General features: G+C 45.1%; 2 protein-coding genes across 2 annotated transcripts; both read left to right on the forward strand.

The window, feature by feature from the left end:
• Positions 1–114: 114 nt before the first annotated feature.
• odad4 (outer dynein arm docking complex subunit 4) lies at positions 115–4,521 on the forward strand. The gene is made up of 11 exons (XM_053852370.1): positions 115–523; positions 599–730; positions 1,119–1,269; positions 1,350–1,411; positions 1,888–2,029; positions 2,099–2,308; positions 3,101–3,308; positions 3,376–3,462; positions 3,544–3,740; positions 3,826–3,926; positions 4,002–4,521. Exons 1-11 carry the CDS (start codon positions 401–403, stop codon positions 4,032–4,034), a joined length of 1,446 nt encoding a protein of 481 aa, XP_053708345.1. The 5' UTR covers positions 115–400; the 3' UTR covers positions 4,035–4,521.
• Positions 4,522–4,738: 217 nt separating this feature from the next.
• cnp (2',3'-cyclic nucleotide 3' phosphodiesterase) lies at positions 4,739–10,000 on the forward strand. The gene is made up of 4 exons (XM_053851684.1): positions 4,739–4,886; positions 6,388–7,942; positions 8,008–8,135; positions 8,716–10,000. Exons 2-4 carry the CDS (start codon positions 6,412–6,414, stop codon positions 9,178–9,180), a joined length of 2,124 nt encoding a protein of 707 aa, XP_053707659.1. The 5' UTR covers positions 4,739–4,886; positions 6,388–6,411; the 3' UTR covers positions 9,181–10,000.
• The last annotated feature ends 1,189 nt before the right edge of the window (positions 10,001–11,189 follow it).

Consider the following 11,189-nt stretch of genomic DNA (forward strand, 5'->3'; position numbering starts at 1 on the left):
GTCTGCTGGGGTCCTGTCCTTCAAAAAGTGACCTGAATGTGTGAGTGAATGATTTCAGCTCCATTTTCCTTACGTTTTCAATAACTGACTATGGTTTTCTTGACGGAGCTAAACAAATTATGGAATGAAAAATCTCTGGCGATCAAGACCTTTTAATGATGTGGCATTGACCCCCTGCTGTAGTGGCCATTGTGACATAGGATCCCTTTTTCCTCGTTTAGTGTATTAACGCATACGCTGCTCCGCGTTGAAGACGGCAGTCTGATATCTAAACGGCAGAGGGTGCTGTTTCCCTGTAAATGGGTGTGTTTTGTTGGTTGCCTAGAAACCAGCAGAAAGTAAATAAAGCGAGCGTGTCAGTAATTTTTTTGGCACATTGGGCGGTAAAACTAAGTTAGTGATGGAGTCCAGCGCAGAGCAGGACAACCAAAAGCCTAAGGGAGTGTTCTCGACTTTACTAGCTGACGGGAATTGGATGCTTCTGAAAGGAGAGTATCAGAAAGCCGTGGACAGCTACACAGCGGTGAGCAGAACTCCTGAGGCCAACGCCAAGTATTTGACTTCTTAGAACAAATGACAAATATGATTGTCTTTTTAGGCCCTCACTTTGAAAGCTGGTGACAGAAACTGTCTTGTGGGTCGGTCCAAGTGTTACCTGAAGATGGGACAGCATGAGAACGCACTGAGGGACGCCGAAGCTTCTCTGGCTGGTGACCCTTCGTACTCTGAGGTCAATAGTAGCTGTTGCTCCACTCAAAACATCTCTGTGAAGTAGCAAAATGTTTAATTTCTTGTATAAAATATATAGGCGGGTGTCCACCGCCTCAGTCCCAGAGAATCTGAGATATGAGGGCACCCATAGGCGGAGTAAAATGTTGAAAATGACAGAATGAATTAACCTGGATTTGTTATAATTTGATTTACTGATCACTATCAATATCACTATCACTATCAATATTTCAGATTGTTGGCAAAATATTTTCAATTTCATGTTGTGTGTTGTATTTGTACTTTGCTTATTTAACATAAATATTCAATGCCTTTCTCGTAATGGTGGAAACTTCACATTTTTTAACACACTTTGCCTCCTGAAAAATGCTTGCGCTTTCTGATCTCAGGGATTGTACCAGCGCGCAGAGGCTTTGTACTACATGGGAGAATTTGAATACGCTCTGTTGTTCTATCACAAAGGACGCAAGCTGCGTCCACAAATTCAAGAGTTCAGACTGGGTGTCCAGAAAGCTCAAGAGGCGATCGAGAACTCTGTCGGTATGTTTGCTTCGGTGGTTTGATTTAGTGGAAAAAAAAAAAAACAAAAACAAAATTCGTCACCAGTCTTGCATCTGCAGGTCCTTCAACTGTTAAACTGGAGGTCAAAGGTGATCTTTCATTCCTGGAAAAGGATCTAGATGTGAGTTTTTTCTTTCATTTATCTGTAAATATATAGATATATATTTTTACATTCTGAAAAAAACTTTAAATGCTGAAGAATGAAAAACCAAAATGCAGTTGGAGAATGAATGTTTACAATATCGTCGGACACAAATACAGAGAAACTTCATCAAAAATTTCTGCGTTTGAAATCTGTCATAGTCGGTTTATTATGCGAGGCCTTGAATAATCTGATTGTAAGTGTTTGTGTTGGATGTTATGGTCAGCTTTAAATCATTTGACTCTGACACTTCAGAGTCAGATAAAAGTATAGAGGCGTAAGCAAAATTTCCCCAAAGAATACGTCCCCCACAGGAGAATGTTTGTATGGTGAGAAAAGCCAATGTCTGCACTCAGATTAAATTTAAAGATAAAAAGTTGAAGAATGGATTTGCTGGTCCTGTTTTTCAGTGTTTAGCTAGCACAGCTAAAATCCTCCTCTGTCTGTCGGTGTAGAAAACACTACCACTCACTGATATTGAGCATCTGATGACAACAAAAAAGCCTAAGACTCCCAAAAATGCAAAAACCACCAAGCTACTTCTGGGGGACCTCTACAGCGACAAGATGTACCTGGAAAGGCTCTTAAAGGATGAAGGTGACTTGATCGACGTTCATGAATTATCGTAGTTTGTTTCTGAATGTTGTGTTGAAATGTGACCTTCAGGTTTGGGTAAAGGTCAAACGAGGCGCGGGCAGCGACTCCAGGACGTCATCAAGAGTGGGCTCACGTATATCGATACTTGCACTGAGTTCTGGAACAAGGAGAAACCCGTGTCTGCTCAGAAAAGGAGGCCGAAGCAGAAGAAGGAGAACAGCGCTGACAACGACGGGCCGGCTCAGTTTCTGCTCACCAGCCTGCAGGACATTGACGCAGGTAAAGCTCTTGGTTGAACGGCATTTTAGGCTTCACCTTTCACTGACACTGACATAGATCTCCTGCCCTGGTAAAAGACCGGAGGGTTTAACCACCATGTTCTTGAGCTGTGGTGTTCCTCAGGGTTGAGCGTCACATCCTGTTTTACACGCTCTCTTTTCAAGAGCGCTTTCACACCAATGCCACCTCTGCAACACAGATAAAGCTGCAATTTCCTCTTCGATTATATCACCCACTTCGTGTCTGTAAATATTCCTCAGCTGAAGGACAACAAGAGTGGTCTTTATATAGGAAATACATTGGCTAAAACAGACTGACAGCATTTTAAAATGTGCTGCTTCCCACACTAGAACTGTCAATGACTGAAGGTGGTAGCCAATCGTTTTGAAGCATAAAAACATGATCAATAGATGGACAGTTAACTTGTAGTGTGAAACTAGCAGTGACTACAAGATTGAACAAGCACAACTATTTCCACCTCATGTCTACAGTAGTGAAGAGCAGTGAAACATTATTTCAAAAACGTATTCTTACAAGCTTGTGATTGACTCTCTGAAGCATGTCACAACAGATGTTCTTGTTTCATCCTGTCTTGTTCTCACTTCCTATTTCTCTCTTTCTCACTTTGTTTTTGTCGTCCTTCTATCAGTGTCCATCAATTGCTATTCTAGTTTGAAGGGTCCCTTTGAATCCCAGGTGTCCCTAATACACCATATTTAAACGTGTCTTCGCTGAGGTAAATGTGCTTTAAATTGTGTTTACATTGAGTCAAAAATATTTTTTGGGTTTCAGACTTGGCTTCTGGAAAGGCCAGAGCAAGCCTTAAGAAAGCTGAGGAGGTCTTGAAGAAGGTGCAGGGATGGTCTGAGAAGGAGCTGCCGGATAAGAAGGAAGCCCTGGGGAACCTGCACAGCTCCATCGGTAACGCTCTGATGGAACTGGGCAACATGGACAAAGCTCTCGGCCACCATCAGGAAGACTTGGAGTTGGCCAAGCAGTGGTGAGAGTCCAGCATGAAGGACATTCCAGATGTGTAAGGTTTATGGTGCTGTTTTTCACAATGACAGTAATCTGCCAGAGGCGATGTCCAGAGCACTGGACAACATCGCTCGCATCTACACACAAACTGGCCAGTATGAACGTGCGATTGACGTGTAAGTGAAGTGATCCATCCATCCATCCATCCATCTATCTATCTATCTTTGTGTTATTTATCTTGTTTTTCTCCTCAAAAGCTGGGAAGAGAAACTCCCTTTAGTCACGGCAGATCTGGAGCAGACCTGGCTGCTTCATGAAATTGGTCGCTGCCATCTGGAGCTAAACCACTACGACGAAGCTCGGGACTATGGTATCCAGTCAGCCGCAGCTGCTGACCAAACCGATGACGTGAAATGGAAGATGAATGCCAACGTGTTGGTGGCTCAGTCGGAATGTGAGAAAGTCGAATTGAAAATGAACAGAGTAGCAGCTGGACTCATGAGTTGTTTGTAAATAAATCTCCCGCTGTTGCTTCCCAGTGAAACGGAAGAACTTTGACTCGTCTGTGGCTCACTTTGAGAGGGCGTTGTTGCACGCCAGGGCGCAGGAGGATGAATCAGCAATGGCTGCGATACAAAAGGTTTTGTTTTCTGAATTCTTGTATCATCTTAACACTCTTATCTTTGCTTATATTAACTTACTATCCGGCTTTCAGGCTCTTGATGAAACAAGACTTCTACATCAGTGAGGATCTGCTGTTACAAAGACAATCACATGAAAACATGGAATATTGAAAACCCAGTTCACATGTGCAAAAACCTCAATTTTCTAGAATGTTACATGATACTCATGGACCACCAGAGCAATCACAGACATGTAGCCCAAATATTCTACAACTGTGACATCCAGAATAAAGCTACTATTATTTTCCACGTTTATAGAAAAATATTGTGCTGATCATTATCCACTATTGTTGCATATTACTGTAGGAATTGATCCCAACAACCACAAAAGCCATGTGACCTCCTTCTTCAATCTATCATTTTGAAAGTGAAAAACAAAATGGACAAGTACAACAAGCAATAGCTGTGAGGACATGTACACACGTATGAACCTAAAACATGAAGAATAGTTTAAAGGAAAAGCCAGGTGAGAAACGATCTTGCCCTGATTTTGGAGGGTGGGCTGCAAAACAGCAATGATGAATGAGTATGAGCGAAACTCAGTATGGAGAAAAGAGAACAGTTTAAGAGTAGCGTAAAAAACAAAGAATGTGTGTGATAATCACCTCTGTTTTGATTTCCGTTTTTGCAAGAACACCCAATAAACGTATTTCAAATAACGGTGTGTTTGTGAGACGCTCATATTACCATCATAAATGTGCAGTGAATTGTATTTTCATGTCAAGTTTTTTTTTTGTCGTGTCCGTCTTCCGGTCGTTGTTGGGCGTGACCGGCACCCCGCCCCCTTTGCGCGTTCCCGGAAATGTCTGCGTCTCAGTCTTGAAGAGCCGCCAGCGCGCGCCCGTGCCCATCTTCGCCCAGTCATCGTGAGAGACGCGTGGACGCGGCGCCGCTCGGCTTGAACTGCAGTGATACCGGTAAGGCGCTTATTCCCCGCTAATGTAACGCCGGAACGACATGTTTGTTTCCGTACCAGTGTGTAGCGAAGCGGTGTGGAGTTCTTGGCGGGGACTTGTTGAGGCGAAGGCGCGGCGCGTGGCGGCGGCGGCGGGATGCTGTCCGGTGTTTGTGTGCCAGGCTACAACACTTTGTCTGGCGTGCTAACACGCCACTCCCCGCCTGGCCTGCCACGCTCGTGCACCCTGGCTTTGTTTAGTTTCCCATGAAAATAAAGTGAACTGCGTCAACACTGGCCTCCACAGTTGACAAAATATTAAAACACAGCCTGTTTCGTATGTTACTGCGCCGTGTCGGTAGGACAGAAAAGCAGGGCAGTAAGCGTTTCACTCCCTCCAAAATGCGGTACATACCAATATTAGATGTTGTGTGTGGCCTGGGGTCTGAGAGTTCCCCGTCTGTCTCATGACACCACGCCGCTTCCTCTGCTCAGTCATTAACACGCAGCTACTAAAAAGCTGTCACATGGAAGGATCCACTTTATTGCAGGCAGTCACTCGCTTTTGTCAGTCAAGTTTTCACTTCTCGACCTGTGAATGGACCAACCAAACTATATAGACATATATATATATATATATATATATATATATATATATATATATATATATATATATATATATATATTCTCTGTCATCTCTACATGGTGGAACTGCATGATGCCATTTTAGTTTTCCTTTCCTTTCATACCCTTCTCCAGTTTCTAGCAACATCCCCAGCCTTGATCTCCTTACTTTCCTTTTTCTGGACACCTGTTGAAGCTCTCATCTCCTCTGAATATCTGCCGATGGGTTTCGTTGACCTCATTTCGGGACGGTTTCACGACCTTGATCATGCAGTCGACTCGTATCTGAAACTGGGTTGCAAAATTGGGCTGAAATCCTGGTGTCCCGTCCTCTGAGTTGTTCCTGATAAGAGGTCCGGATTGCCTCAGCTGACTGGTGTCGCACTCAGTCATGCAAGGGGCCAAGTTTCACTCAGTTCAATGGCAAGTTCAAGTTATAGTCCAAATCTGGGACTTGTTAAACAAATTGGAAATAACTGTGTCAAAAGATGGCGTAAAGCATTCCGGGCTTTACACAAAAACACTTTTATTTCTTGAAAAACAGGCTTTATTTTGTCTCAAAATCACAAAAGATTATGAGCATAAAATAGTATAATATTTGTCTGTTTCCCTAAATTGCTAACTTTGTGAAACAATGTCATCTTGACATGCTGCTTTAAAAAAAAGCAATTAAATTCTTCTGTTTTTTTTTTTTGACATGTAACATGACAATTTTCTTTTTTATATGTTGATTCTGTTTATCAGTATCAATGTTGTAATTTTGTAATGTTTTTTATAAAGGTAATAAGCACTTAGAATTTCCCTGACAGTCTTTTCAGCAATTCCGTATTTGTTATGTCTGGTTTGTTAGTTTAGATTAGTTAACAGTTTTGGTATTTTTTTTAAATGTCTATTTCCAGGTGGAAACATAGAAGCTGCAAGTCATGGATGTTGAACAAAGTGGCGAGGTTTTGGAGGTGCCTCAGACTCAAGAGCAGGAAGAGGTTGCGGTGGAAAAAGAGGTGATTGTGACAAAGATGGATGTGACGCAGGAGTCCACAGAGCCTGAGAATCCACCAGCTGCTGCTGAGGAGCCTGAACCGCCCACAGTCAATGGTCACAGCAAACTGAGTGAGGTGGAGGAGCTGACAAGGACAACTGATGAGGGACCAGAGATTGAAGACAGCCAGTCCAAAGATGTGCCCGAGCCTGAGTCGAAACCTGATATTGTGCCTGAGCCAGAGCCTGAGAACGTGGCTGAAATTGTCCCCGTGGTTACTCAAGTTGTAGATATTAGCCCTGCCAAAGAAACAGAGCAGCCAGTGACAGAGGAAACCCCAGAACCAGTCATTGTCCAGTCACCACTGCAGGAGAGTGCTCCTCTAACAGAACCACTGAAAGCAGAAGTCGAGATGGTTCCTGAACCTGTCCCAGAAAAGGCACCTTCCCCAAGCAAAGAGGAGAAGGTGGTGGAGCCGGTTGAACCAACTGTCTCCACAGCTGTGGAGGAAGTGGTCGCTGAGAATGTTGTGGAGGACAAAACTGAAGCTGAGCCTGTGAAAATGGAAGAAGTAACCGAGCCTGTGAAGGTGGAGGAGAAGGTAGTTGAAACTGTAACCATGGAGGAGAAGGTGGTTGAAACTGTGACCGTGGAGGAGAAGTTGGTCGAGACTGTGACAGAAAAGAAGGATTCAGTCGAGACTGTAAAGGTAGTTGAGAGTGTGACCCAGGCAGTGGCTGTAGAGAAGGTAGCTGAGTCGCCTGTGGCAGAGATTCCCTCAGAAAAGAAGACAGAAGCTGTGGAAGGAGCACCAGAGGAACCTGTTGAGGACAAGAATGAGGCTGAAGCAGCACCGGTGGAGCAGAAAGAAGAACCCACAGAGCCTGCTTCTGGCTCCCTCTCCTTTGCCTTCCTTGAACGAGTTCCAGCCAAAGAGGCTCTGCAAAGCGCTCGCACCCTTGTAGTCCTCAGGGGTCTCCCCGGCAGTGGGAAGAGCTTTCTAGCCAGGGCTATATCTGAGGCGTACAAGGAGAACTGCTCAGTCATCTCCGCTGATGACCACGGTGTCAAACCTGAGAAGCCATCTGCTGAATCCTACAAGGCTCTGGACCAGGCTGTTGTCTCCTGCTGCAGCACCACCACCTTTTCTATGATCGTGGTAGACGACACTAACCACACCCAGGATCGGCTTGCCACCCTGGAGGAGATCGGAGAGGAGCACCATCTGGTGGTTCTCCATTTGGAACCACGCACCAACTGGTGCAGAGATCTAGCGGAGCTTCACGAGAAAAGCCGACGTGGGCTTGATGCAGCAATAATGCAGACGATGGACTGCGAGTTTGAGAAGGTCTCTCTTCCTCTATTCTTCGGCTGGTTCTTCCACTATGCTGTCGAGGATAAAGTCAAAAGCTCGGTGATGGACTTCCTGAAAACATTGGACACCTTGGAGGCCTTTAACAAACACATGGCTGAATGTAAGCGTCTGGTTTGGAGGTGGTTCAATGCCTGCAAATGGCTTTTAACACATACTCTTTTACAGTTGGTGGAAAGCCTGAGAAGGAGGTGGATCTGGAGCAGTATTTTAAAGCCAAAGGACGCCTTCACTGCACCACCAAATTCTGCGACTATGGGAAGGTCGAAGGATCCAAAGAGTATGGATGCAGTCAGGTAAGGAAATGGTCCCTTCAGTCAAATTTCTAATAGTTATTGTTGCCACCTTGCTGACTAGAAATGGATTTGAACGGTTCAATAAGAATTTCCCTTACATGGGACACTTGCCATGCGTTCTCAAGAAGCCTATACTTCTTCTTTTACACCTGGTAAACCTGCCCTTTATTTCATCACAGTGAAGGCCAGTGATGCATCGACTATACTTTTTCTTCCCAGGTGTCAAGTAAATCCTTTTTAACCGTGCCATATTGATAACTCAGCTATTCATAGCATGACATCAACAACAAGGGTCACCACAGTCATATTTTTTTCTGTCTTTTTGTGGATAGAAATGTTTCATGTGGAGTAAAAGGTAATTTGAAGTGTCAACAAAAATGTAAAAAAGAAACATTGGTGAAACTGCGTTGCTTGATGCCATCAAAAGTGGCTTTTATTGCGTGTTGCGTTCATTAAAGTTGAAGATGTGCTGTTGGAAAAGTGTTCATAAGTTGGGAGGGTCTTTGTACTACTGCAGTGTCTTGTTTGTGTGCCAATTCATTCTTTTGTTTTTGGATTGAAATTTTCATCTCCCTTCCAGAATGTCCAAGAGTCCCTTGGTAGGATGTCTGTCCTGTCGCTGAGTGCCCTCTTCGTCACACCTCGCACCTTTGGTGCCAGAGTCTCCCTCACCGAGGAGCAGCTCCTCATCTGGCCGACAGATGCTGAGAAAGAGGCGGACCCAACGGTCCCCGGCGCCTCCTCCCTGCCTTTGGGGAGTCGTGCCCACGTCACGCTCGGCTGCGCAGATGGAGTCGAGCCGGTCCAGACGGGCTTTGATCTGTTGCAGATCCTGACCCTGCAGCAGAGTGGCCAGGAGGGGGAGCTGGTGGAGGAGATGGAGCTAGGCTCTTTGAGGTATTTCGGTGAGGGGAGGTGGATGCTGACGCTCAAGGAGCCCATCTGTGCTCCGGCGTGCTTCTCCAGCTATTACGGTCGCGGTCAGCCGGCGCCCATGAAAAAAGAAGGCGAGAAGAAAAAGAAGTCAAAGTGCAGCATTTTGTAAACCTCGCCATGAGGATGCGAGGAGGCAGGTGGTGCTTGTAGTCTCTCTCCAAGGACCGTGTTTGTGCTGATGTCATGGTTTGTATTAGGAACCTCCCCGAACCTTTAAGCTGTGTGCCTTTCTTCTTTTTTTGCACCACAACCCAGAATGCCTTTGATGCAGTCAGGCTGTTGCCTTGTTCAGTGGCTAGTTACACACATCCGTCGTAGTCGAGGGGGCGGGGAATTTTCTGAGGTGCTGTTAGCTGCAGCTTTAGATATGGACTCATCATTCCACACAGCTTTGTAGTTCAGTAATCCAGTTTTCATGTATACAGTGTTCTTAGTAGTCCGACATTAATCGTGGCTTATATTCCGCTCATATGCATTTTAGCATGATTCCGATCCTTGTAGCCTCTGACTGACACTTCTGTCTGCTTCAACATAGATTAGTGCGCTTGCTGCTTAGACGGTACTTTTTGAAAGTAGCTCACTGGCCAAAGTCACCTGTGCAAGTGCAAAAGAGAGTCATGAATTGCTGCCTTTGTCGAGGAAACCGTTGCACTTGACATTAATAAAGGGGATGTTGACAATGAATTGGGCATCAAGTGTCTGCGCTTTGCACTAAGCACTCATCGAATGCTGTGAATTGAAGTCACATTTGCAATCCTTTCTCTGCGCCAGACTCTTTGTAGCACTTCCTGTATTCTCACGTTTCAATGTGTCCTGTGTGGCAGATGTTCAAGGGCAATTCTTACTTTGTGTAGCTCTTATGAATCACTATTTTTGCACTTGTTTTGTACACTAAATAAAAAAAAACATGGTTTGCTGCAATTATTAAATGCTGTTTTGTATTTTATTTTTATTTCCCCTAGGTTGATTATTTGACACAAAACACTGTTTGAAGGCATTCATAGGGAGGACTTGTGGTTGTCAACAGAAGTGTGGAGAGTAATGATTGACCACTGTATTTCTCTGACGATTTTTGATGCTCTTGACATTTCATTTATTCTATAAAGCTACTGCTGAAGTTTAATAGTTGAGCTCCGACAGCCAATGTGCCTGTTGACGTGTATGTCCAGCAGAGGGCGCTCAGATCGCGTGCTCACGACTTCAAACCGCACCTGAATGCACCGCAATGTTGTCAGGGGTTTGGTGATCATTATCATCCAACATCATTGGATGTATGAGCCATTTCAGAAGATAATAGAAGAGATCTGGTCAAGATCATAAGTTGCTCACCTACTTCCAACAGTGTGCTTCTGTTCTGCGGGAGCAACAGTCAACGTTTGAGAAGATAAGGAATCACCTGTTCAAGCAGGTTTAATAATTGACCTAATGCAACCACATGGCACATATAGTCCCAGTGACATATTGACATAAAGAAGCATGACCAGTGTATACTTCCGTAGAACATAGATTTATAATTTAAAACTACATAAACATTTGTATACTAATCAAAAAACTTTGTCTTCACCTTCACCACCTTCTGCCGCTTATTCGGGTCGCGGAGGCAGCAGTCGGAGCAAGGAAGCCCAAACTTCTCGATCCGCACAAAGCTCCTCCAGCTCTTCCCGGGGGATCCCGAGGCGTTCCCAGGCCAGACCGGAGACATCATCTCTCCAGCGAGTCCTGGGTCTTCCCCGGGGTCTCCTCCCAGTAGGACATGCCCGGAACACCTCCCGGGGGGGCATCTGGATCAGACGCCCGAGCCACCTCAGCTGGTTCCTCTTGATGTGGAGAAGCAGCGGCTCCACCCCGAGCTCCTCCCGGATGACCGAACTCCTCACTCCTTTCCTCACCAGGAAACTCATCTGAGCCGCTTGTATCCACGATCTCATCCTTTCGGTCATTACCCAAAGCTCATGACCATTGATGAGGGTGGGAACATAGATCGATCGGTAGAGATCGAGAGCTTCGTCTTGTGACTCAGCTCCCTCTTCACCACGACGGTCCGATACAGCGACCGCATCACTGCTGCCGCTGCACCAACCCGTCTATCAATCAATCAATCAATCTCACGCTCCCCTT

The sequence above is a fragment of the Synchiropus splendidus genome, chromosome 19 (genome assembly GCF_027744825.2).
Source record: "Synchiropus splendidus isolate RoL2022-P1 chromosome 19, RoL_Sspl_1.0, whole genome shotgun sequence".
NCBI lineage: Eukaryota > Metazoa > Chordata > Actinopteri > Syngnathiformes > Callionymidae > Synchiropus > Synchiropus splendidus.

Coding starts and splice junctions, on each gene's coding strand:
- cnp (XM_053851684.1), top strand. CDS start 6,412: ATGGATGTTGAACAAAGTGGCGAGGTTTTGGAGGTGCCTCAGACTCAA. Junction 7,943..8,007: donor TAACAAACACATGGCTGAAT/GTAAGCGTCTGG, acceptor ACTCTTTTACAG/TTGGTGGAAAGCCTGAGAAG. Junction 8,136..8,715: donor AAGAGTATGGATGCAGTCAG/GTAAGGAAATGG, acceptor TCTCCCTTCCAG/AATGTCCAAGAGTCCCTTGG.
- odad4 (XM_053852370.1), top strand. CDS start 401: ATGGAGTCCAGCGCAGAGCAGGACAACCAAAAGCCTAAGGGAGTGTTC. Junction 2,309..3,100: donor CCTGCAGGACATTGACGCAG/GTAAAGCTCTTG, acceptor TTTGGGTTTCAG/ACTTGGCTTCTGGAAAGGCC. Junction 3,741..3,825: donor GTTGGTGGCTCAGTCGGAAT/GTGAGAAAGTCG, acceptor GTTGCTTCCCAG/TGAAACGGAAGAACTTTGAC.